The 27219-nt window shown below is 45.4% G+C and overlaps 1 protein-coding gene across 1 annotated transcript in view; it reads right to left on the bottom strand.

The window, feature by feature from the left end:
• AOAH (acyloxyacyl hydrolase) overlaps positions 1-27219 on the bottom strand; it is a 124694-nt gene that overhangs the window by 15598 nt on the left and 81877 nt on the right. Inside the window, 7 exon segments of the mRNA XM_015419235.1 lie at positions 971-1030; positions 2209-2267; positions 7302-7398; positions 7400-7475; positions 17143-17229; positions 18466-18490; positions 24587-24669. Of these exon segments, the coding sequence (XP_015274721.1) occupies positions 971-1030; positions 2209-2267; positions 7302-7398; positions 7400-7475; positions 17143-17229; positions 18466-18490; positions 24587-24669 (487 nt within the window).

Here is a 27219-nt window from a genome sequence, read left to right as displayed (position 1 = left end):
ATTCCAGGAGACCGCCAGGCCCTACTTGGACATTGGCAACCCTAGGGAAGCTGCTGCTGTTGTTTGTTGTTGTTGTTTGTTGTTGGTGGTTGTTGTTTTTTCTTGTTGTTGTTGTTGATTGCATTTCTAATCCTGCCCTTCCTCCAAAAGGTTTAAGGAAACACCCATCATCCTCACAATGACCCCATCAAACAGGTCAGACTGAGAGAACGGGGCTAGAGCTCAGTTGCCCAGTAAGCAACATGCCCAAGTGGGAAACTGAACCTTGGTCTGCAGGCCTTTTTAACCGTGGTGTGGGATCCCATGGATCTGTTCTGCTAGCACAAGCGCTTTCCTCTAATGCCGTTGTATCTTGCGCCAGGAGGAGTCTCTTTCTACCAGAGAAAAGTGCCTCTGCTAGAGGAACACATCTGTCCAGTCATCCAGCTCCATGCAAGTTTGGCTGGAGTGTGCAAACACATACAAGTATGAATCAAGTCCTTACGATGGTTAAAGTCCCAACGAAGAAATCTTTACTCTTTTTTTTTTGTAGCATTAGAGTCTCTGAGAAGTGATATCTCAAGCAAAATAACAGCAGCATTAAAAATCAGACCTCGTTTATTGGATGACAGACCTAAAGACATATTAGGCAATGAACAAGATAAGTGGATCAATTAAATCTACATATATTTGCACATAAAACCAGATGATGTCAGCACACATTTCAGCGGCCACTGTGTTAGAAGAAGCCTTCTTCGCTGTGCAGAAAGAAGGAAGAATGCCAGTTTACTGACTGCAGTCCACAGTATTTCCAAGTTATTCTACTAAAAGATATTTTTATATATCACCCAAAGCTTCTTAGGGGAAGGTCAGGATAAAAATATAATAGATAGATAGGAGTTTTCCTCCGGTGGAAGATCCTTGACTTAGCAAGGACAACTAGATCCAACCCGTCATTTCAAACTGTTTCTATATTATGTTCTGAGCTTACCTCCGTGGCGATGTTCCGAAGCGTGTCATTTGACGATAACCAGCCATTGCAAGGATTGACCTGCACGAATTGGAAATGCTGTTTTAACCATTTAGTATGTGACGGAAAGAGCACGCGGACAGGCCCCTCGCTCGGACGGATGACATGAAGGTCTCTTCGAAACATTCCAAGGGCCGGAAGTGCCCTGTGCATTGGGCTACACTTTCAGAAGCAGACAGGAAACACACAGTAAGTGGGGACAATCAAGAGGGATTACCAAAATTCAGGAAATAGCTTTTTCTGAACAGATGTAACCGTAGACAGCTATCTGAATACAATGACCTACAATCTGGGCTTGCCAAAATGTGAGATGTCTTTTGAATGCCAAAGGCAGGGGAGGGCCTACAAAAACTTTGGTTCCTCTCTGCTCCCGCTCCAGCACATTGGATGCTGGCCGTCAGGGCTCTTTTTGTAGAAAAAGCCCAGCAGGAACTCATTAGCATAATAGGCCACACCCAACAGCAGGAACTCATTAGCCCATTAGGCCACACCCCCATGTTACCAGAAGTCTGGTTATCCAGCCACACCCACCTTTTGCTTGTTATTCTGTTTACCTTGTTTGTTGTCAAAACCCAGGGCCTTTTTTTGGAGCAGGAACTCCTTTGCATGTTAGGCCACACACCCCTAATGTAGCCAATCCTAATGAATTTCTGCTGTTGGGTGTGGCCTATTATGCTAATGAGTTCCTGCTGGGCGTGGAAAACTTGGGAGCCAGCCGGAACTCCGTTCCTGTGCGTTCCTGCCCAAAAATAGCCCTGCTGGCCGTGATCCAGGGCATCACCCCTCCCATCTGGCCCTGGAGTCTGTTGATCCCAACAGGCTCCCTTCAGCCTCAAACAACATTTTAAGCAGATGTGCTTCTCAAAGACAGCAGGATATTGGGGGTGGGGGGAGAGGGAATGTCTTCCGTATTCCCTACTGCTTCCGCTGTGCTGCACCTTTCAAAGTGCCACCTAGTGATAAGGCCATCCCTGGGATCCATTCACCATCTACATAGCCATCTCACACACTTCCCAATGCATAATGGTCCCTGGTTTCTACGCAGTACTTTCCTGTTCTTCCTAAGGGAGAGGTTCTTCTGTGGCTCCAAACCATTTCTGCTTCCATCCTAACAAGGTCTTGATCCAGCTGATGGACCATGTCATCGTATCTATTTTGTATCTTTTAGATGCAAAACACAGTTGTGTGGGATGCCTTACCTTAAGACAAGTGAGAAACGAATAAACTTGTTCGTATGTGATGTCTTTGTTTAACTGGCCTGGAAAACAAGAACGTTTCAAAACTTGTCACCTTTGAAGCCTGCTGTGTCCCTTGCCAGAAACTCACTAGAAATCTGCTCACCGAGGTATTCATTATTTGGATGTCGGCCCTGCAGCACATCCCATAGCCAGACTCCCCTACCTTCTAGGCCAGTGGTGGCAAACCTATGGCACGGGTGCCAGAGGTGGCACTCAGAGCCCTCTTTGTGGGTACGCGTGCCATCGCCCCAGCTAGGCCCAGACCATCATTAAAGTGTCGAATTCTCTGCCAAATAATTTTAAGTAAATGAAAGCATTTGGGATTGCTTTCCTTACTTTGTTTGGATCATCTTAAGTTAATGTATGAGTTGTTTCTTCTAAAGTAAAACCTCAGTATTCAGGTTAAATTGCCGTGTTGGCACTTTGCGATAAATAAGTGGGTTTTGGGTCGCAGTTTGGGCACCCGGTCTCTAAAAGGTTCACCATCACTGTTCTAGGCTCTGTCTGCCGCTTTCTACAGGTGTTGGCATATTTGTGAAGAGGTTACTATGGTAGATGGCTTGTGTACACTACAATCCCCGCAAAGTCTGTACAAGCCGCCATGACAAATGTTACCAGTGGCAACAAGAGGTACAGGGGATGGCAGAGGGGGGCAATTCCTACCTGTTTGGGGAAAAGGTGAAATCTAAAATCTCAAACAGCCCTATTCAGTCTTCTTTAGGTTTTCAATCCTTGGCAAAGTAGAGTCCTTCTTGATACTCCATAATTAACATTTAGAACTTTACCACTCCAACATGTCGTGCATTGGTAGGGTTGCCAGATCCAGGGTGGGAAACTCCTGGAGATTTGGGGGTTGACCCTGGGGAGCACGGGGATACAATGCCATAGAGTCCACCCTCCAGAACATCCATTTTCTCCAGGAGAACTGGTCTCTTTGGCTGGAGGAGGAGAAGGAGGAAGAAGAAGAAGAAGAAGAAGAAGAAGAAGAAGAAGAAGAAGAAGAAGAAGAAGAATTGGTTTTATACCCCACCCTTCACTACCCGAAGGAGTCTTGGAGAGGCTTACAATCACCTTCCCTGAGGCTGAGAGAGCTCAGAGAGAGCTATGGCTGACCCCAGGTCACCCAGCTGGGTTCATGAGGAGCAGGAGTGAAGAATCAAACTTGGTTCTCCAGGTTAGAGTCCGCCACTCTTCACCACTACACCAAACTGGCTCAGACTGAAGATGGGCGGTGATTCCAGGGGATCCCCAGGTACCATCTGGAGACTCTCATCCCTGCTGGTGGCCACTGGGTCCAAACAAGGTCATGGAACATAGACCTCTCCACAGCTAATAGATGGAATGGCTCCATAGACATATTCCATGGCCCTGTCTTGCAAAATACAATCTACTCAAGGAAGAAGCAACAACAGGGGAGGGCGTTTGTTTGTGGGCTTCCCAGAGGATAGGGTTGCCAGCCTCCAGGTAGGGGCCTCAAAGACTCCCGGAATTACAACTGATTTCCAGACTACAGAGATCAGTTCCTCTGGAGGAAATGGCAGCTTCAGAGGGTGGACTCTAGAGCCCTGCAGACTTACTCAGCTCCCTCCCCTCTCTAAATTTTGTACCTCCCCCAAATCTCCAGGAATTTCCCAAGCCAGAGTTGGCAACCTGACTGACTACTGCTGGAAGCAGGAATAGGCAGACCTTGCAATTATTTTTTTTTTTAATATGCAGCCTTCCCCCTTTTTTGCTGTCAGGTTACAGCTGACTTATGGTGACCCCGTAGGGTTTTCAAGGCAAGAGATGTTCAGAGGTGGTTTGCCATGGCCGGCCTCTGCGAAACCATCCTGGGCTTCCTTGGTGGTCTCCCATCCAATGACTGACCAGGGCCAACCCTGCTTATCTTCTGAGGTCTGACGATATTACTCCGGCCTGGGCTCTTAGCATTTATTTTTCCAGTCTGAGGCCTGGTCTACATGTGCAGCAAAATGCATTGTGGTACTGAGGTGGTGAGAAGGACCATAATATTACAGACTGCAGGGCAGGGATAATATTTTCCAAAATTCCCCTTTACTAATAATTCTCGGTAAGTGGGAAACCAGCACAGCATACCTGCACCATGTGGACCTTTTGCCTGAAGTAACAGAAGATGCCGCCACGTGTGGTGCTTCTCCCCAGTAGCCTCACAGCCACACTTCACAAGTACATCTTTACAGATCTCTTTAATCAGCATCACAGTTCCAAGAGGTGCCAGGCAATTGGAAAGATAAATGAACAAACCATACTAGGGCTCTGGAAACACTGACATGAAAATATATATAAATATATATATATATTTGCTACCAAGTTGCAGCCAACTTATGACAACCATCTGGGTTTTTCAAGGCAAGAGATGTTTCAGAGGAGGTCTCCCATCCAAGGACTAACCAGCGCCGGCCCTGTTTAGCTTCTGAGATCTGACAAAATTGGACTAGCTGAGGCTATCCAGGTCAGGGTAAAAAGGTGTTTAAGTAGGTACTAAAATGTCTCTTGCAGGGCTACTTTTTGGGCAGGAACGCACAGGAACCGAGTTCCGGCTGGCTCCTGAGTTGGCCACGCCCAGCAGGAACTCATTAGCATAATAGGCCACACCCAACATCAGAAACTCATCAGGATTGACTACAATAGGGGTATGTGGCCTAACATGCAAAGGAGTTCCTGCTACAAAAAAAGCCCTGGGTTTTGACAACAGACAAGGTAAACAGAATAAGAAGCGAAAGGTGGGTGTGGCTGGATGACCAGACTTCTGATAACATGGGGGTGAGGCCTAATATGCTAATGAGCTGTGCTGTCAGGGGTGTGGCCTAATAGGCTAATGAGTTTCTCCTGTTGGGTGTGGCTTATCATGCTAATAAGTTCCTGCTGGGCTTTTTCTACAAAAAGAGCCCTGACTGAAAGCCTTCCCTCCCAACCACTGATGTTTCTTTACCTTCTAACCTATGGCCCAAAGACTTGGGCTTTCATGTTGTGGTATCCACTCTGGCAATGCAAGTGAGTTCCCACACTACCATTTGTCTTGGCCTCACAGAACGGTCATTGTTTTCTGTTCGGCACACAGCACACTTCCCCCCCCCTCTTTTTCAAGCAATCGAGCGAGCGAGAGAGCTATAATAGTCTGCTGAAATCTCAGGGGCAATGACTGATGTTTTATCCATTAGCGAGCCTTTCACTCTCCAAAAACAAATTTAGCCATTTCACATCAAGGAAGAAGATTAAAGGTGACTGTGTACAATCATGGTTTTCACTTTTCATATATCAGATAGGTTGGGCTTTAAAGGTGGAAATAATATTTTCTGTCATAGAGGGAAATGCATCTTCTGCGCAGGTGAGGTGAATTCAAGCACTCAGTTAAGTACACAACCGATTCCCCATGACATGCATTATATTAAGCAACACTCATGTTTGATCAACATCCTACAAAGCAGGGTGTCCTCCACCTACTGCTTCATTCTTAGACAAAAGTGCTACCTAAGTCAGGATGCTGAAGAAGATACCTTAATCATGCATTTTTTTTTTAAAAAAAGGAAACACCCTCAAGGCCAGCTTGCATTCCGTGTAACACAATCACAAAAGGTTCACAAAAGGCTCACAAAATCTCAGGCCGTGCATGGGAGTGACTATTTAAACTATTGCCATTACTTCCACTGAGGATTCTTCTCCTTCATTTAACACACTGGTTACCTCAGTGAAATCCTCACGATTAGAAGTGGTCCTACAGCGTGACCGACCGGATACCTCAAGCTTCTGGTTCCATTAAAAGCTGTCCAAATGTCAGTGATTTAATTTGTGGTTTTGCCAGAGGAAATGTCAACGGTGTTTTCCAGTTTAGCACTAGATTGTTGCCCTCGCAGCCTGAGCTAAATTAGCCTGTAACTATAATCTAGTACATAGGATTGCTTAAATTGGAAGGAATGAGACCTCTGCCATACACACAGATAGGAAGATCCTAGGGGGGGGCTCAACACTGGGGGGGGGTATAACGCAGAAGGTCCCAAGTTCAATTTCCCGGCATTGCTAGTTAAAACGATCAAGCACTGGGTGATGTGAAAGACCTCAGCCCAAGACCCCGGACAGCTGGAGTACTACAATCATGATGGAAGTCCAGGGAATAAAAATCCTTGCCAACTGGCAGGGCTTCAGCCTCAGAGAAAGAACTTTCTCTCTCTCTCCCAGAATTCTAGAACTCGTAACAGGGTTGCCAAGTTTGCACCTGACAATACCAGGAGCTTTAGAGGGTGGGGCAGGGGAGGTGGAACATCACATGATGCTCTATTCCCTCAATCGCTTTAACTAAAGGCCACAGATGACATTCCTAGAGATTCATGGCCATGCTGACCAGAAATGACATCACCACATCTGCTACATCACTCCCCCCTTCCAATTTTCTCCTGCTTCAAGAGTGGGCAAGAGCCCATGGAGGTAGGAGGCTGATGCCATGGCAAGCAACTTGGTAAGCCTACATATGGTGTCAATAGGCAAGAGATTTAGGACATAAAAGACGACACTTCTTCACTCCGAGTTGATAAACTGTGGGGCTGTCTGCAACTGGATATCGCCGTGGCTGTTAGCATAAATGGCTGCAATAAGCAATGCTCCCTCTAAGCTGTGGAGTCTCGTGAGCAAAAATTCTACTTCGTGAGCTACTGGCATTAAAGTTGTGAGCGAGCGATTGGACTACTGCATATGTTCGTTTGCTCTGGAGCCCTCCTTCCTGAGCTAAGACAAAAATGTGTGAGCCGGAGGCTAAAAGACTGTGAGCTAGCTCACACTAACTCATCTTAGAGGGAACACTGGTAATGAGGGATTGGACAGATTTGTGGAGAGTGACTAATGGGACTGCAGCTCAGTACCAGTGCCAGGAGGCAAAATGAAGGAAAGGTCTTGATTTCTGTGCCCTGTTCATTGGTTCCTCCCAGAGTGCCTTGTTGACTGTCGTGTGAATCAGGATGCCAAACTAGATGGACCTGTGATCTGGTCTGGGAAGGCACCTCTTACAGATACTCATGCCTAAGAAAGGAAGCTGGAATATTTACCAAGGGGATGATATCCGCCGTGCATGTTATCCCATAAGAAGGTACCATCAGCCAAGCCCACTAAAATCACATGGCTCCCTTTGGGAAGAAGACTGTTGCAGATAACGTAAACTCTTTAACATGTTGGGATGCAGTTGCTCAGGCGTAGTCATCGCTGCCACTGTGTCAGCCTTCCTGTGGAAGAAAAGGAAGGCAAAATGCTTAGTGGGCAACAACAAGGACCAAACGTTGGAATTAGTGTCCTGTTTTGGAAATGTATCTGGGCAAGTTGGAACGGGTCAGGACCACACGGCTTGAGATCCACACAGCGTGAGATCTCCCACTATTACAATGGCTCTCCAGATGACCAGGACCAATGCCCCTGGAGGAAATGGCTGCTTTGGCGGGTGGACTCTATGGCATTGGACCATGCTGAGGTCCCTCCCCTCCCCAAACCCCACCCTCAAATCTCCAGGTATTTCCCAACCCAGAGCTGGCAACTCTAGGCATGCCAGTTGTTTGATGCCCTATGCCCAATTTTTGCAGGCATCAAGAACAGGAAGTTTATTGGCACCTAGTGGGCTGACATTCATGGCTGGTGGGCTCCATTCAGTTTTGTGGGACACAAATTGTGCAGGCCCAAACTAGATGGTTGATCAAGTCCTTTCTCACCCCACGATTCTACGCAGGATTTTGACAGAACTCTGGGCTTTCTGTACCTAATGCTGGTCCTATGGGATTGGGAAGCTTTCTTGTTTAGAACTAACAAACCTGAACAGTGAAAGGACAGGAGAGGCTACCTGGCCAGTGCTAACAAGCGAAGCTATTTGTACTTGGAGGCAGCCTCACTGCAGCTGACTGAAGTTCTTCCTGACAGAAGCATTTTCAGAACAGGCAATAAAGCCCCTACAACTGCCAATTTACCAATAAGGACATTTAATCTCTTTCCATCGTATCTCTCACCCGTCCCTCATTTAAGCCACAGATTGTCTCTGGCTCCAATCAGTCGGCTCTTGTTTTCTTCCTACTGTACTTGCCTTTATGCCACGGATAAAAGGCAGTTTTGAGAGAAGAACGCAAGGGAAGCAATAACTAGTGAATCTAACGTTTTTGCCATTTCTCTTTAAACATGTCTCCTCGGAGCATTCATTTATTTTTTCCCCCTGTTTCTCTCTCTTTTTTTATTTCTCTGTCCTACATTTGTGCTTTGGTAAGCTGCGAGATCTGTACCATCTGTCTATATTTTTGTGTATCCTCATTTAGACATTGCAATTTGGGTTCTACTGGGAAAGCACACGAGCTGCCAGTTTCATTATCTTTGTCATTTACAAATGCCTGTATTTCTCAATGTCTCACTTGCCACGCTGGCATGAAATATTGGCATTTTAGCGGCACTTTGGCTGAGGCACGGTTCTGCAGTGCACAGAGTTGCAGCACTTATCCTGGTTGGAAACGGAAAACTGAATTATATCAGGAGGGTTTTATGATTCTGATCGAAAATTGCTTTAAAAAAACCAGATTATTAGACATCAATAGTATAGGGAAATAATAGATTTCATTACTCGTTTTATAAAACAACCCCCATTAAAGAAACCACATTCGGCTTGATGCTGCTATTTCAGTGCATCCAATATCATCCAATGTATGGTTCTCCATTCCTCACTTGCCCAGTTGCTGAGCAGTTCCAACAACTCCGTGGCGTGGGTTTGATTTCCTTTGGATGAAAGAACACTGGTGTTTTTTTGTATTTTTTTTTTTGCAAAAATACAAGCAGAACTTGGATGGAAGCAGAGCGGCACTACTACAGGGCAGATCTGCTACCCCTCATCAGATCCCCACAGTGTGTGTGTGAGAGAGAGACAGAGAGATTGTTATGTATTAAGTTCTGCATTAGCTTGAGTTCTAAAACAGGATTGTAAATACACCAATCAGAGCTGTGCAATGTTCTGGAGGGAAGCACTCTGATTGGACCTTATTTGTAAATAGTGATTGGTTGTTAGCTGACTTGTGGGCGTGGCTACCCAAGCCCGGACTGTTTAAAAGAGAGCCTGTTGCTCTATGATTTTGTCTCATTCTGATTTCTTCTGACTTTGTTAATAAAGCTGATTCACTGTTCACTAGCTGTGTTGAGTCTCGTACTTGACAGAGATTATACCCTGCACTCCACATGTTTCAGCCAACTCATCAGATTCTCTGTCTGTTTTTTTCGGTGCAGTCACATGACCGCATGAATCTGCCTTATACGGAACCAGACCATCGCTCCATCAAAGTCAGTATTATCTACTCAGACTGGACGTGGCTCTCTGGGGTCTCAGGTAGAGGCCTTTCACACCACCTACTACCTGGTCGTTTTAACTGGAAATGCTGGGGACTGAACCTGGGATCTTCCGCATGTCAAGCAGATGCTCTTCCACTGAGCCACAGCCCCTCTCAAGTAGGTTTTTGTGAAGTCTACTTATTGGGGCTTGCTCCCAGGGAAAATCTCCTTAGGATTCCTCTCTCTTAGGGTTGCCAGCTCCGATTTGGAAAATTCCTGGAGGTTTTGGAGGCAGAGCCTGGGGAAGGAGTTCAGGAGGGTATAATGCCACAGAGCCCAGCCTCCGGGTTTTTCCCCTCAGGGGAACTGATCTCTGTCATCAGAAGGTCAGTTGTGATTTTGGGAGATCTCCAGTCTGCACCTGGAGGCTGGCAACCCTCTGTTCTCCCCAAACCTGCTATTTCTTCACATACATGCTTGCCCCCTTCTGTTATTTGGAGGGGGTCATCTCCTTCAAGATCTGATGGATAATTATCCCTGACCTGGATAGTCCAGGCAAGCCTGATCTCGTCAGATCTCAGAAGCTAAGCAGGGCCAATCCTGGCAAGTTCTTGGATGGGAGACCTCCTTGGAATACCAGAGGTGGGAGGCGGGGGCAGGCCTTATTCAGCCCTCTGAATATCCTCTAGGCCCCCAAGTAGGGGACAGTCACCAGAGGTCGACATGACTTCCAGGTGCACACACACACATAAAAAATTACCAAGATCTGATGGATAATTAACAGAGCTATTAGAGGGGTATCTTCTAACAATTAGCACCTATTGAGGGACATTACGACTATTTTGTTATAGACCCTGGTTCTTATGAGATATAACACTACAGGCCACTCATTCATAGTAATCAAACAGCAAACAAGGATATGTTCCAGGTGGTCAGCCATGTTGGTCTGAAGCAGTAGAACAAATTTAGAGTCCAGTGGCACCTTTAAGACCAACAAAGGTTGACCTTTGTTGGTCTTAAAGGTGCACTGGACTCTAAATTTGTTTCACAATGGTATGGTTTGAGATCTACAAAATCACGTCTCTGCGGGCCAGTGAAATATCCAAAATATTAGATTCTTGTAACCTTTTAGCCCTTTTCAGTCATTATGACTCTCATGCTCCTACCTCACCTACCAGGGAGGGGAGCCTAGGATTTGCAATCGTTTAAACGCATGCTATGGCTATTCTGTGTGAAAGGGACAATAGGCATACTCCCCAGTTTAGGAATAGATTATCAGAAGCTCTCAAGAAAATCTGGTTTCCAATTGCATATACCGAAGCTGGAAAATATGCCTGTTGTCCCATTCGCACACAAAATGGCCAACAGAGGTAAATGAGAGGATTGCACATAACGTGCTCTCCTGGTATGCACCACAGGAATGCGAAGCAGTAATGACTGAGAAGAGCTCTTGTCATGCATCCTGATAGAGCTAAACCCAAGTGAAAGGGGGATTTAAGTCTACAGAGAATAAGCGGTGGGATTTTACAGATCAGATTCTTCAGATTCTTAATCCCACGCAATTTCCCAGCAGATTAACCCCAATGCCTTTTGTGAAGGAAGTTACCATCATTGCAACGGAGATGAACGAGCAGCTATTTCCCTTGGGAATACAGTGGAATACAAACACGAGTCAATATGAATGTCTTTTTTGCAGAATTCATGTGTGCCCTTGCTGAACCAGAGCTGAACCCATTTGCTGTCCAGCTTGTGCCATTTCAAACTTCGGCCTCAACAGTGTAGAGAATAATCCCAAAGGGGGTAAGGACTTTTAGAAATGAGGTTGGCACAACCTGCTGGAACAACATTTGTGATTATTTGAGGGAGAAGGCAAGGTAGGTATTAACGTATTACGGGGAATAACAGCCCCCCCTTGCTCCATGAATGGCAGATTAAGAGCTACATGGTGTGATGGAGAGAAATAGCTTTATGTAGGCCGTTTATTTCAATGGGAAGGGGTTCAAATCAGAGTGGAAGAAAATCATAGTATTAGAACCACCCTCCTAATGTCTAAGATCTTGCATAACGAACCACATGCTTTCATGTTTCATGAATTTTCTTCTTTCTTGTAAAAATATATATATTGACATAATACCATGGAAATACAATGATCTCCAGCCCATGCCATGCTGCCAAATGTAAAGACCCCCCCTTAGGCATATTAGTACACTTTGAACCCAGTAGAAAGCCACTGCGGACTATAATTCGTCTCTTTTTATGAAATCATGGTAACTAATAGTTCAGTACACGCATTACATGATAATGATGCCAATAATTCCTAATCGTGTAGCAAAGCCGTTTTCATAGATACCAATGTAAGCAACTTTTTAAAAAATATATATATCTGCAAACTTGCAGGATGAATAGATTAAAAATCCTTTCATTGGAACCTGATTGTAATTTTTCCATTTGGCAAAAAAAGCAAAAACAAATCTATTTAGCATGCCCGGGGGGGGGGGGAGCTTAAATCCAAATCTAAATGGCACTTCCACCCAGGGCCGGCTCACCCACTAGGCGAACTAGGCATTCGCCTAGAGCGCCGGGCCCTGGATGGGGCGCCAAGCTGTGCCTCCCCCCTCCTCCCCCTCTTTGGTGGTGGCAGGGGGGGAGGAGGTGGTGGTGGCAGCAGCAGCAAAAGGGTGGCTGGCTCCAGAGGGCTCCAGGTCTCCAGGCCCCACCGGGAGGTTGGCATCTGCGCCATAAGGCAGCCTCGCCTAGGGCGCAGAAACACCTCGAGCCGGCCCTGCTTCCACCCACACAAAGGAAGGTAGTTTCTGCCAGTGCTCCCTTTGTACTGCAGCCTCTGTGCCTCTTTCCTCACCACTCCCAAAGGGATTCCCTGATTCTCCAGAAATGGTTTTCAAACACACACAGCTGCGGCAAGAAGGCAGAAGCAGAAACACCTATATTCATTTGTCCACAGACCGTGTCTCTGCCTAGTAACCTTCCTTCCAGGGTTGACGGAAGTACAAGGAAGGGGAGTTTTGACGGCAGAAACAATGCATAGGATGAGGAGCCCTGCCTTTCGCATGGCCCTGTTCCGAAGCCTGCAGTTTTACTTCAAAGAGATACGTGACCTCCATCTCTTCTAATGTGATCTTCAGCATGCCAATTCTGCAATTCTCAGCTAAAAGAACTGCAGATGAATTATGCAAGTTCAAATTGCCTCAGAATTTCTTATTTATGTATGTATGGATTGCCCAATCCCTGAGTTCATAGGGCTCTGGGCGACGAATAACAGTGGGATAAAATACATCACAGACATTGTTAAAAATTATAATAAATAAACCACTCATTAGGTGCATTAAAGCAATCCATGGGTGGTGTGTGGATTTATCTTGAGCCAATTCTGGACAGTGTTGCTGCCTTGCAGGCAGGGGAAGGAGGAGGCAAAGAAGAAAGAAAAGATGGGAGAGAGGAGGAGGAGGGTGCCAGCCAGGGCTATTTTGGGGCAGGAACGCACAGGAACAGAGTTCCGGCTGGCTCCCAAGTTGGCCACACCCAGCAGGAACTCATTAGCATAATAGGCCACGCCCAACAGCAGAAACTCATTAGGATTGGCTACATTAGAGGTGTGTGGCCTAACGCGCAAAGGAGTTCTTGCTATAAAAAAGCCCTGGGTTTTGACAACAAACAAGGTAAACAGAATAAGAAGCAAAAGGTGGGTGTGGGTGGATGGCAGCACTTCTGGTAACATGGAGGTGTGGCCTAATATGCCAATGAGTTGCGCTGTCAGAGGTGTGGCCTAATATGCTAATGAGTTCCTGCTGGGCTTTTTCTACAAAAAAAGCCCTGGTGCCAGCCATAATAAAACCTGCCACTACATCCAATGGTAAGCTGCCTGGCCGTAGTGTGGAGGTTTTTATGCACTCAAGGTCTCCCCCAAAATGTAGATTTTTAAAAAATGTTTATTTAATATGATTTAATATGATATGTAATATTATGATATGTAATATGATATGATTTAATATGATATGTATTTTGTTGTTGTTTATTGCTCAGAGCCCTGAGTTCTCAGGGATTGATCAATTTATAAATCTAAATAAATAAATAAATAAATAAATAAATAAATAAATGACTTTGTATATTAACCAAAAAGTGTGGGGAATCCTCAAAAATCAGTCTGATGAGGACTGAAAATGTTCCAAACAGGTCTGAATATTGAGGGCGGGTGTGTGTGTGCGTGTGTCAAGCTTTGTGGCCTTCCTGCCTCTCTCTTCAAAATCAGAGCATATTAGAAACTCTGCAGTCCATGGGGCAAAATGGAAAGATGAGTAGATATAAAAAGTGGAGGTTTTTTGCAATGTGGCTTATTGGGAGGAAGGATTATATTTCTCCTGCAGTGCAGAGAAATCTAGAAACTTCATATTCGTATAGAAAATTCCCACACGAAAGATGTTTTGCTATTTTGAGCACAGAATTTTTCTTTAATGTCAATTTGGAATAAGAACAGGAATGAAATTTAAGTTGGCGTCCTAAAGTGAGCCAGGCATCTCTAGTTGCAGTAATTGCTGGCAATTTGCCTTCTGTCTTATGAAACTGAGTAGATGGCAGGCCATTCATATAGTGGGTATCAGTAGTTTGTTTCCAGCACAGCCCGGGTGGGTGTTTGTGAAGTGTGAGTGACAGAAGACTTGCTCTGTGGTAACATTTGAGACGGGGAGGGGAGCTAACTTCCCCATTCATCATTAGGAAGCTGCAACCTACGTAAAAAGAAGCGAAGGTGGGGATCTCCACACAAAAATTCATGAAGTGTCTCAAGGATTTTTTGCAAGATGTTGAAAGATGTAGAAAAATGAATTCTTGTTCACATGTCCATTTTGTTGTGGAAATGTCAGCCACAACAGCTGTTTGAATTCCTTATTGGAATTTTCCAGTGACTTGTTTTCACTGGCACATATGAGCTTCTGTCAGGGATCTCCAGCCTTGCTCTGCCTGTGGGCACTTTTGGAATTTTGAGAATGGATAGGGGGTAACAGGGCAAGATGGCTGCCATGGGAGATGGGACCAATCACAAAATGGCTGCCATGGGATGCAATTACAAATAACAACATGGCTTCTGTTATGTTCTTATGTAATGCCGGGAGGTTCTAAGCCAAACACACTCCAATGATAGGGCTCACTGTTTCCAAACGATTAATCTCTGCATACCCAAAGGTGATGTCTCCTTGGTTCTTCTGAATTACCTTCTGTTTCCAATGAGGTGGAAGAAAACCAAGACAGGTTCTTTGCTTTGGGCATGTTGTGTTTTTCAGAAAGAAGCAAGTGGACATCAAGAAACACCTTGGACGGCGTTACATCAGACATGGGCGCCATGTTGGGGATCGCTGACTTAGGGAGTGATCCAACTAGGGTTGCCAGGTCTGGGTTGGAAAATACCTGGAGAGTTTGGGGGGTGGATCCGGGAGAGGGCGGGGTTTGGGGAGGGGAGGGGCCTCAGCATGGTACAATGCCACAGAGTCAACCCTTCAAAGCAGCCATTTTCTCCAGGGGAGCTGATCTCTGTCAGCCGGAGATCAGTTGTAAAAGCGGGAGATCCTCAGGCCCCACCTGGAGGCTGGCAACCCTAGATCCAACCAAAATAAGAAACATGGATGCCCAATCCAGCTAGGCAGATCTATATGCATAAGAAGGTTTCCCTATCCATAACATACTTAGTTAGGATCTGTGAGCACAAAGCAAATGCACATACAAATGCAGGTGAGGATACATATCCAACTGTGGTTGCCATTTTGGTGTAGAGCCAGTTTAGTGTAGTGGTTAAGAGCGTGGACTCTAATCTGGGAGAACCAGGTTTGATTGTCCACTCCTTCCCATGCAGTGGCTGGTGTGATCTTGTGTCAGTCACAAGTTCTTTTAGGGCTGTTCTCTCATAAGAGGTTCTCTCACAAGAACTCTCTCAGCCCCACCTACCTCATAGGGTGTCTGTTCTGGGGAGGGAAAGGGATTGTAAACCGCCTTGAGACTCCTTCGGGTAGTGAAGGGCGGGGTATAAATCCAATCTCTTCTTCTTCATCATCTGTTCAATGCAGTGTGACCCCAATTTTGGTTTTAGGGTCCCTTTACCCTAAAAGAACTAGAGCTGATCTGGTGCCTGTGCATGTGTATAGCCCTCTGCAACAATACATCACCATAAATCACGGTATTATGGATCACTAAGGGTCAATTTAAATGTAGTAAAGTCCTCTCTGTGGTGTATTTATTGTATGTGTTACAATGGAACAGTCTGTTTCCTCCCTCTGATATTTGCATGTGTTGGTTTAGTGTCATGGGGTAGAATCCCTGCTTGTTAGTTCTTTTTATTAGTTAGAATTACAATGAGCTCACTTGTCCTGGAAACAGTTGTTCCCATCCCTGTATCTTCTTGCTAATAAATGGATGTTGTGTTGAACACCCCCCTCCCATCTCTGCTGGGTGAACCTAACAGCAGGAATCTGCATGAGTAACTCCATTCCTGATTTCCTAGCAAAAAGGAACATTTCACTCATGTCCCCATTGTGAACACCCCAGGTCTTGTGTGTCAGACATACTCTGGGAGTTCTGTGCTTGGAACCTAATTGCCAGGCATACATGGGCCTGATCCAGATTGGGACCATGTTGTCTGGGGTCAGGGGGTTTAAGCCTTCTTCCCACACTATTTCCTGACTTGAAACAGCCCCGAAGTGTAGCCCTTAAGTTCAGGGTGTAGCCCCCAGTAAGCTGTTCCCAAAGGCCACTTCAGTTCAGGAAAACAGTGTGCAGGGTGAAGTCTTAAGTCCCCTCTTTGGTTGTGATCTGACGTGGTTCCCACATGTACATGGGAGTGAAGCTCTAAGAGGAAGTCCCAGAGGATATCTGACTGATAAGGAGACAGGAGGGACAGGTGGACTTTGTAATGTGTGAATTGGACCAAAGTTTAAAAGAGGGGCTGGTGTAACCAGGTTTAGCATGAGAAAAATTAGTGGAATTGCTGCAAAAATGTTAATAAATGGCAACAGATATTTTTTAAAAAGAAGGATTGAGATGTTAACAAAACACACTCGACTGCATAAATGCTCACAACTGCACACACACACGTTTTTCATTTCCAGCCTAGCTTGGATATTAACCTACTGATGGGATCCAGTAGGTTAATATAAATTATTCTAAGGATGTTATATGAGTGATTATGTAGTGTACATGTGCACTACAAACTTATATCAGTTTTATACCTATCTGGCTGCCATGGATTGCTCAGTCCCTCAAAGAACTGTAGGAATTCTAACCTGGTAAAAGAGCATAGCAGCTTGAATAACCCAGTTTAGCCCAAGCTTCTCAGGGCTTGGGAACTAAGCAGGGTCAGTCATGGCCAGTCCTTGAATGGGAGGCCACCAACGAAGACCGGGGTTGCTATGCAGAGGAAGGCAATGCAAGTCACCTCTGCCCATCTCTTGCCTGAATTGCCCTCTTGGGTGAGGTCATCATGAGTTGGTTGTGACTCAACAGCAGGTTCTTCTTCCAAGAGCCCTAAAAATTCTCTGCTAGAGATACCTACCCCCCTCCCCTTACAGAACTTTCATTCCCTGTGCAGAGGGAGTGAAGCCTCACCCATTGCAGACGTCATTTCCAACCATTGCGTAGGTAACTATCACAGGCTTGTCGAACTTCTGACTACGAGCCAGCCCGGAAATGAAAAAAACAAACAGTGGTAAATATCAGTGCTCATCATGAAAAACTGAAATGGATCAGAAGAACAAGCCTCCATATCGTGGTCGCGAACAACGCTGGACCGAAGTCAGGAAGAACAAATGCATCTAACAGAGGAGTAACCATTTTAATTATTTTCCCCCAAGGGTGATGGCGTTGGTCAAACACTGAGGTGTTCTAGCAAGTGATAGGAAAACATGTTTCAGCTCTGTTCAGAAGTTAGTGAGAACAAGAAGAAGAAGAGAAGAGATTGGATTTATACCCCGCCCTTCACTACCCAAAGGAGTCTCAGAGCGGCTTACAAACTCCTTTCCCTTCCCCTCCCCCACAACAGACACCCTGTGAGGTGGGTGGGGCTGAGAGAGCTCTTGACAGAAACTGCCCTTTTTTCAAGAACAGCTGTGCCAGAACTACGGCTTGCCCAAGGTCGTCCAGCCAGGTGCAAGTGGAGGAGTGGGGAATCAAACCCGGTTCTCCCAGATTAGAGTCCGCGCACTTAACCACTACACCAAGCACTATTGAAGAATAGTGTGTGTGTGTCTGTTTGTGGAGTAATAGACTGGCTCTCTTTTTTTAAAGTAACTTGCAGTGTGAAACATTTATTTTCAAGCACGGAATATGCTTTGTGTTTGAGTCTTTTTATTGTTATTGTTTGGAGATTAAGGTCAAATTAATCTCAATGAAGCAACAGAAAAGCTCTAAAACATTGGGGGGGAAAGGAACGGCAACATTCCCAAGCTTGTCTGACCAACTTCTGGAAAGCTCTCCAATCCAGATAGCCTACAGCTTTTCAAGATGTTCAAGTATTCTCCCTCCACCCCCACCCCACCCCTGCTGCCTTTATTCATTTCAACCTTTGTAGCTTATGGTGAGGAGAAACATTTCTCCCACAAACCTCTGTACTAAATGCAAACTAATTAATTTTCACTTAACACAGCGGGAGAAAGGTTTTTTGGCCCATTTGCCAGGAGCTCAGAAGGTCAACAGAATATAAACTGTCTGAGTTCTCGTTGGCATCCATGACCTGGACTTAAATGGTATATTTTACATTTTGAGTAGCAGAGTACCATTTTAGGGAAATGACTTTGTAACATATTCAAGTACTATGAGCTATTCATATTCTGAAATGGCTGGATCTGGGTAATGCTGATATCTCTCCAAGTATCTTTTTCACTCTAGAAGAAAATATTAAAATGCCATTTACTTACTTACGTTTGAACCAAATTCCAAAGGCCTTTTGAAGAGGCACCTAAATTACCACAGGAGATTTAAAAAGAGAAAATCTAACACCACTGAGTTAACAAGCTAACTATCAGAAAAGGCCCTAATCTAATGAAAGCCCTAATGAAATTTTTGGGGTAAATTAATCATAATTAATTAAAGACCCACTCATTGCAATGGGACTTAAACTTAGGTTGTTTTTCCTGGACAAAGGCCAACATGATGTGTGGTATGAGAAGGAGGAGTGTTTCCAGCACTGGACACTCTGACCTGAAAGATGGAGAAGCAGGGGAGATGATAGATAGATAGATAGATAGATAGATAGATAGGTAGGTAGGTAGGTAGGTAGGTAGGTAGATGATAGATGATAGATGATAGATGATAGATGATAGATGATAGATGATTGATAGATTGATAGATTGATAGATATAGATAGATAGATAGATAGATGATAGATAGATGATAGATAGATAGATAGATAGATGATAGATAGATAGATAGATAGATAGATAGATAGATAGATAGATAGATAGATGGATGATAGGCAGGCAGGCAGGCAGGTTTCCCTTGCTCTAAAGCTAATCAAATCTGACTCCAGGGGGCAGTGCTCATCTCCATTTCCAAGCCAAAGAGCCAGTGCTGTCCGAAGACGTTTCCGTGGTCATGTGGCCGGCATGACTAAACGTTGAGGCACAAGGAATGCTGTTAACTTGTCTCCGAAGCGGTACCTATTTAAATACTTGCAATTTCTTGCTTCCGAACTGCTAGGTTGGCAGGAGACGGGAGCTCACTCCGTCACACGGCACTAGGGTCTCGAAATGCCGAGCTACAGACCTTCCCGTCTGCCGCTCAGCATCTTAACCTCTGAGCCACCGCGACCCCCAATATATATATTTGTCTGTTCAAAGCAACCAAACCCCAGCCTAGAAAGGAACACTATCAACTGAACCTCTCTATTGGAAAGTAAGGAGAGGAGGAGCTGCTGGGAGAAGCGAGGCAGATATATGGACCCAAACATGTCCTACAACACCAGGGGCACGTTTGCGCTGGGTTTTCTACGGTAGGTATTTTGGTTAAAAATGGGGTGGATCCCACAGAGCGTTTTCCACACAGAGAACAATTTCCACCCACGGAATGCAACTTTCTCTCCTCGCCTTCCTGCCGCAGCCCAAAAGCCCCCCAAAAGTGTGTTCCTGGGGCACCCCTGTCATTTCGGATGCAGACAGAGAGGGAGGCGAAAAAGTTGTGCTGTGTGGGTGGAAAGCCCATGGCAACACTCCATGGGGTACACCTAGGGTTGCCAGTCTCCAGGTAGTGTTTTCCCAGAATTCCAACTGGATTCCAGAAGACAGAGATCAGCTCCCCTGGAGAAAATGGCTGCTTTGAAAGGTGGGCTCTGTGGAATTATACCCTGCTGAGGTCCCTCCCCTGCCCAAACCCCACGCTTCCCAGGTTCTGACCCCAAATGTCCAGAATTTTGCCACCCAGAGTTGACAACCCTACCTACAGTATAACAATAACAACAACAACAACAACAACAATAATAAAGAGTTTAGGGAATTCTTATGAGACTGGGGTGTGTGGTGACCTTTGTGGTCCTCCATGGTTAGCCCTGGGTGGATAAAGACTTGGCACAGAGCAGAATGTGCAGGAATGAGAAAGGATATTGGCAGACATGATGGAATTATCTGGCTGCAAGCTAGCCTTATCATGTTGCTTAATGAACCTTTTGCTCCCCAAAGCCATAAAGGAAGTATAAAATTTAATGACACAAAGACAAAAGGCTTCTGATTTCCCTGACAGAATCCACAGAGTCTTTGACTCCCCAGGCATGCAAGATTAAGATAACATTTCCTCCTTCTAATGGCCCCATGAAATACTTTCCCAATGTTCAATGGGCTGGAGCATCATTAGCAGATACAGAACACGAACTGTCGGGATTGAAGATGTTACATTAAGCTCCAAAAGAATAGGTGAGACGCCTCTGTATAAAGTGAAGTGGAAGAGAATTCAGGAAGAGTGTCCATTGATCATCTGTGATAGGAATGCAGTGCTGAATTACAACTTGGAGAGGACTCTATAGTGAAACAGGGCTGGGAACCTACGCGTATTATTTATTTAAAGTATTTGTTACCCACTTCCAAAAAGAAATGCTTGCGGACACTTAAAAGAACAAGAGCCCGGAAGTGATGTTATTGCATTGGGAATGTCATGCAACAACATTCCTGTTTGGGGGTGGAATTTCCCCCGCCAGTCAGGTGGCTAGTGGTGGATCGAAGCCCCCAAAAGCGAGAGAACCCCCACTGGGACGTGGGGCCTGGCAACCCTAGATCTGAACTCTGTAAAGATCTGTATGCTTATTTATTTGTCTAAAACATTTCTACGCCACCTTTCCACCCAACACTAAAACATTAAGCCAGTGTTTAAAATAAAACATAAAGACATACAAACATGCATAACAACACAACCAGGGAGGAGGGCCAAGAAGAGTTACTAGGGGTACACTAAATAAAAAAGTCTTCACCCACTGGCAGAATACAACAATTGAGGGAGACTGTAATGTATCCAGTCCAGACAAGTCCAGACAAGTCCAGAGACAAATGCAGAGCTTCACTCGAAGAGACAATGGACTATGCGGATCCTAGCCTGCTCCAATCAGGGGGCTAGGTTCCCGGCCGAGAGCCTATGGGACCCTCGGCCACTGTAAATAACCTATAGGGAAGTAGGGGGGTGTTTTGGGTGGCAGTTTCTCGGGGGATATAAGCCGGCCTGCAAGCCGGCCAAAGTCGTCTTGTTCCGGATAGAATAAAGTACGCTTTGCTGAAATCACTCTCTGTTTGCGTACTTTTCAGAGACAAACAAATCTCCCTGTGGAGGGAGTTCCAACATTTCAGTGCCTTGACCAAGAAGCCCCTTTCTTGGGTTGCCATGTGTCCAGCTTCAGATGCCAGGGGCACCCAAAATAAAGCTCTGAAGATGACTGGAGTGGAAAGGTAAGTTCATAAGGGAGAAGGCATTATTAACTACAGTCATTTATACAGTGCTTTACATCATCAGCATTTCAATCTCTTCTCAGCTTTCACTACAGCTAGGGTTGCTAGGTCCTTACTGGCTGCCGGTGGGGGGCTCCAGCCTGCTTGTCAGGATTTTCTGGGCCACAATGAAACTGTTTGCCCAAAAACTAGAGCATCACCCCTGACGTCCCTGACATGATGACATCACTTGTGGATGATGTCATCATGTTGGGGACATCGCCGGGTGACGTCCCTGTTTGAGGGTGGGGCTTCCCCCACCAGCCAGCTGGCTACCAGCAGACTGAAGCCTCAAAAATTGGGGGAACCCCCACCTGGACCGGGGGTTTGGCAACCCTAAATTAACAGCACCAATATTCTAGTTGGCGGTCAGGGCTAGCGGTAGGTATTTTGAGCCCTTGGGACCCCCGTTTCTTCTCTGCCTTGACCTCCTTGAGAACCTTTCTCCTTCAACTAGGCATTGGCCCATCTTGGTTATTTTGGTACACTGTTCAGGTGACAGAGTGTATTTATTGACTAACCATATCCCACTGCTTCTGTGCTGGAATGAATCGCTTTGGCTGTATAGGAATGTATTCCTATGAATAACGGTCTTTGACAGCAAGTAAATGTTCATTCATTCATTCATTCATTCATTCATTCATTCATTCATATCCCACTGGTCACAGGGTTTAATTTAGCAGGTTAGCCAGGAATGGAAACAAAAATTTCAAAAATATTAACCATTCTACAATTTCAGGTTTAAAAATCTGAATGCAAAATTATTTGTCATTTAGATCTCCAGACCCCACTTTTCTCCCCAAAGGGGATCCAAGGCAGCGTAGGACACTGTTCTTCCTGGCACCATTTTATTGTCACACAACAACAATCCTGTGGAATGGGTTAAGCCGAGAGCGTGGTGGGCCCAAGGTCTCCCCATTAGCTTCAGCGGCAGAGCGGGGACTCAGACTAGGTCTTCCAGTTCCTAACTGCTACAGCATGCTGGCTCTTTAATAAGTTGTTGATAGATTTGCCAGTTTTTTTAAAAAAATGCATGTCATTTTTTTTTTGGTGAAGAATCAACTATTAACTGTTGCTGGATTTGCAAAGGAATGATGCTGGTCTGCCTTACAGTAAGAACAATAATAGAAAACAATAAGCTATAATGAAGAACAATAAGATATAGTATGTTGAGGGCTTGGAACTCTCACAAAAAGCTCTCAAGGAGTTGCTGAAACATTCCCACTAATATGCAAAAGTGCAAAATATTGTTTCTTTGAATGCCTGCAAGTCCTGTAAACTGCAAGCATGAAAAGAAAGTGCTTCATCAGAAAGATTCCTCATTGATTGTTAACCCAAACAAAGACATGGCCGGGGTCATGTCAAAGACGCCATGGCAAAAGCTTCATCTACCACCTTCTTGTCTCCTGGTCCATAACACCATCCAGAAAGAGTAGTGACTTTTGGAGAGATTGGTACTATTTTTAATGGTCCATCTGTCAAGCCAAACTCTTCACTTCCACAATTCCAAATGTGCATCTCAAAAGATGGAGGCATTCCAAATGCTATTTTTACAAGTAGGTTCAGTGCACACAGATTTGTAAGAGATGAAAAATATCACAGGAGAGGGGCAGATCACATGGGAAATTGTCCTGCCCACAGTGTTGGCTTCACCTAAAGGAGGATATGCTCCAGGGAGGGGGCTTCCTACGTGCCCCTCTCCTCACAGTTGGATCGTTTCAAAGCACCACAGGATGCAGTCAGAGAAGGAAGCAGCACCCGCACCATCTGAGCAACGGATACGCCAAGCCAATGTTTAATTAGCATGGAGGGAAGTTGGAGAGTTGAGTATGCCAAGCCTTTTGCAAAATACAAACTTTAAAAGCAGGATGTTTTCTGGAATGCACCATGCCACCGGTACATCTCCTTGCCATATTTCACTTGTGCGCACTCCAAGGGTCTCAACTTTGGGTCCAGCCAGCGTTTCCAGTCAGTATAGCTCCCATTTCTTTCCCCTCTCCCATGGCTTTCATACACGCAAGTCCCATGATCATTGGCATAACATGTTTTTAATGGTCAAAGAGGACACCTCCTTCTTCTTTCACCGGGAAAAAGCCGGTTGGATTCAGCCCAATAGTTTTAGGCCACAGTTAATGGAAACTACTCTCCACCACCACCCCTGGATCATGGGTTGAAATGCTGGCCCATCATTAATTTAAAGGAACATTTGTGCTTCGAGATGGGCGTCATGCAACATTGCAACGACCTAACTGGAAATACCCCTAATATCTTTAAGGTTAATTTTTCATCAGATAATGGGCTAAAATTAAAACAAGATTTATTTTTTTAAAAGTACCAAGTATGAGTCAGTCACCAGCCACAATCTCAGAAGCTGGAAGAAGGTTTACTCCTGCACATTATCTGCACATTTCCCCTTATGCCTCCAAAAATAAAAGGGCTAGAGAAGAGCAGACATTTCTGAATAGCAGCCTAGAGTAGCTCTGAATGGCAACACTGGCCCGAGCACTCCTCTTTCAGGCTCTAGCCCTGGCTGACATTTCTCATGAGCTAAAAGCTGTAAGCCAAGCCCCAAAGCTCCCCCCACCCCCAGTTTAGCTGCTTAGTTTGCAGATTTGTCTGAGCAATGTGAACAGGGGCGAAACATTAATTCCACTTATCAATGACGACAATTGCTTATCTGTGATGGCCATTGCTGCCAAGTGCTACCCTTTTCTCTATTCTTTCAGCAAAAATGCCAGAGTGAGGGTGGGAAGCAATCCCCTCACTCAGTTTTGGCTTCAGATCTTGACAGAAAGCCAAATCTTATTGGCTGTGTATTCACATTAAGAAAGCTCTGTGTGGAGGAGAACTAATGCCAGGTAAGGGACAAAAAACAAAAGACATAAGAAGGGGGGGGGGTTTCTAGGACACCCCCATCCCTTATTCTGATCCTAAAGGTTTGGCTCTGACCTTTCATCTCAGCCCTATTGCTTTCCATAAATTGAAAAATGCCACCGGCAATAATGCGAACAAGCAAGCAAAGAAGTTAAATGGGTCATAAAACTAGGGCAGGCATATACCCCAGTATAGCAGGGAAAGTGAATCTGAATTACCATTTTGAGAAATATTCTGGTAATCTCTATGGTTGCAGCGGTTTCTTTTGCGTAAACGCAGGTATATGGAGTCTGTCCATCCTCTGAAACAAACATTAAGAAAAGTCCGGTGAGTCAATGCAAATCGTACAAACGAACGAGACAGCAAGGGTTGTAAAGATATGTATTGTCTGTGGGTCACACAAGGCTCCACTCTTCTATTGAGAAAGGACCTCTCATGACCAGTGTTCCCTCTAAGCTGGGTTAGTGTGAGCTAGCTCACAGTTTTTTTAGCCTCCGGCTCACACATTTTTGTCACAGCTCAGGAAGGGATGGCTCCAGAGCAGACTAATTGATGCAGCAGCCAAATCACTCGCTCACAACTTCAATGCCAGTAGCTCACAAAGTAGAATTTTTGCTCGCAAGACTCCACAGCTTAGAGGGAGCATTGCTCATGACTAAATACACTTACATATGGTTTATTGTTCATATCTGAATCCAGCCCCCTTTCCAAAGAGCTCAGAATATCCTGTAGGGTTGCCAGTTCCAGCTTGGGAAATAACTGAAGATTTTGGGGTTGGGGGGTTGGGGAGGGGAAGGACTTCAATGGGGTATATAATGCCGCAGAGTCCACCTTCCAAAGTGGCCACTTTCTCCCGGTGAACTGATCTCTGTCGCCTGGAGATCAGTGTAATCCCAGGAGATCTCCAGATACCACCTTGAGGTTGACAACCCCACTGGGAGGTAATTTATCTCCCGGCGTAAGGAACTTGCCAAGGCCAACAAGTGTATTTCACAGCTGAGCAGGGGGTTGTACTTTGGTTTCCCACGTCTGAACTCAACTCTGTAGCCCCTGTACCAGGTTGGTTGGTTTTCCATCAGCAGAACAGGATGTCCCACCTCCCCTGTCACCCTGCAGCCTAAAATGCTGACTGTTACTCCTAACAGAGATGGGATTCCCACCTCCAGGAACAGCATGAGGGGAAATGATAAAAAAAATCTCCCCCCTTCTACTTGCAGAAATCTTACACTGGATCCCACCAGTGGCTCTCAGTTTACCAACCATAATGGTATCAGAAGGAGCAGAGAAAAGCAAGTAAAGAGTGAGTTACCCAGGGCTTTTTTTTTAAAGAAAAAGCCCAGCAGGAACTCATTAGCATAATAGGCCACACCCAATAGCAGAAATCCATTAGCATATTGGGCCACACCCCTGACAGCACCACTCATTAGCATATTAGGCCGCACCCCCATGTTACCAGAAGTGTGGTCATCCAGCCACACCAACCTTTTGCTTCTTATTCTGTTTACCTTGTTTGTTGTCAAAATCCAGAGCTTTTTTTGTAGCAGGAACTTCTTTGCATGTTAGGCCACACACCCCTAATGTAGCCAATCCTAATGAGTTTCTGCTGTTGGGTGTGGCCTATTATGCTAATGAGTTCCTGCTGGGCGTGGCCAACTCAGGAGCCAGCCGGAACTCCATTCCTGTACATTCCTGCCCAAAAAGAGCCCTGGAGTTACCTGTTGAACTCCAGCTATCCTGACCGGTGAAGAATAAAAGTGCAAACCAAGATATGTTTGCTCATACCTTCTTCGGGCAAAATTTTGGTGTTAGTATGAAATGAGGGAACAATTAGTTTATGCTGATTGTGAGGCCCTTAGTGGCAGTGCTGCCCGCTCTCACTGATGGGAGGACAAATTCAGAGATCTTCCAGAATTCACCCCACAGGGTTATTTTAGAGGTACATCCATGGAAAAGATACTCATCTACTTGAAATTGTTCCTCAAATGTTTAGGGTGGTTAGCAACATTTAACATACTGTTTAAACTACAGATGGATATATATTAAAATGCTATATTATGTTAAATTTTGCTCACCACCCTGAACATTTGAGGATGCGGAGACTTCAGAAGTCTAATAAAGGATCTGAGGAGACAGATAGAAAACAATTTGTCGGGCAATTTTTTTCAAGAGACAGGAAACCTGACTTATCCTACTGATACATCGCATATTTCTCCAAGCAACCAGATGGCCACAGACTAAGAGAGGTGACTGTTATTGTTCATTAGTGTCAACATGAAGATGAAATTTTAAGGTCTGCACAGTAAAGCCTTGAATCGCTGAGGAGTCTGGATTATCCTATAAATAGCTTCTTTAATCTGGCAGCCTCAACTCTTAGAAAGCCGAGAGAGCGAGAGAGAGCGCTACACTAATAAAACACAATTCCTAGAAAACACATAGATCTATGAAAGGTTCCGATAGTGCCCAAACAAATCTTTGCTTGAAGAATGTACTTCCAACAATGCTATTCAAAAGGGAAAAGACACATCTATGGATATAGATGTCCCGAGGAGGCGGCGGCGAGGCCGGTCCTCCCCCCGCCCGCCCGGCTCCGAGGCGGTGGCGGAGAGGCCGGTCCTTCCCCTCCCCGCCCGCCCTGCGTGCCTGCCTTGCCTGCCTGCCAGCTCCGATGAGAAGGCGGCGGCGAGCCCGGTCCTTCCCCGCCTGCCCGCTGGCTTCTGTCTCTCCCTCCCTCCCCAGCCCCGAAGGAAGGAGCAGGTACTCTCTCTCCCCCCTCTCTCTTTCCGCCCCCCCTCTCGCCACTCTCTCTCTTTCTTTCCACCCCCCTCTCGCCACTCTCTCTCTCTTTCGCCCC

The sequence above is a fragment of the Gekko japonicus genome, unplaced genomic scaffold, assembly GCF_001447785.1.
Source record: "Gekko japonicus isolate JY-2015 unplaced genomic scaffold, Gekko_japonicus_V1.1 scaffold190, whole genome shotgun sequence".
In the NCBI taxonomy this organism is placed as follows: Eukaryota; Metazoa; Chordata; class Lepidosauria; order Squamata; family Gekkonidae; genus Gekko; species Gekko japonicus.
The sequence above is the reverse complement of the archived record's forward strand: the minus strand, read 5'-3'. Positions and strand labels throughout refer to the sequence as shown.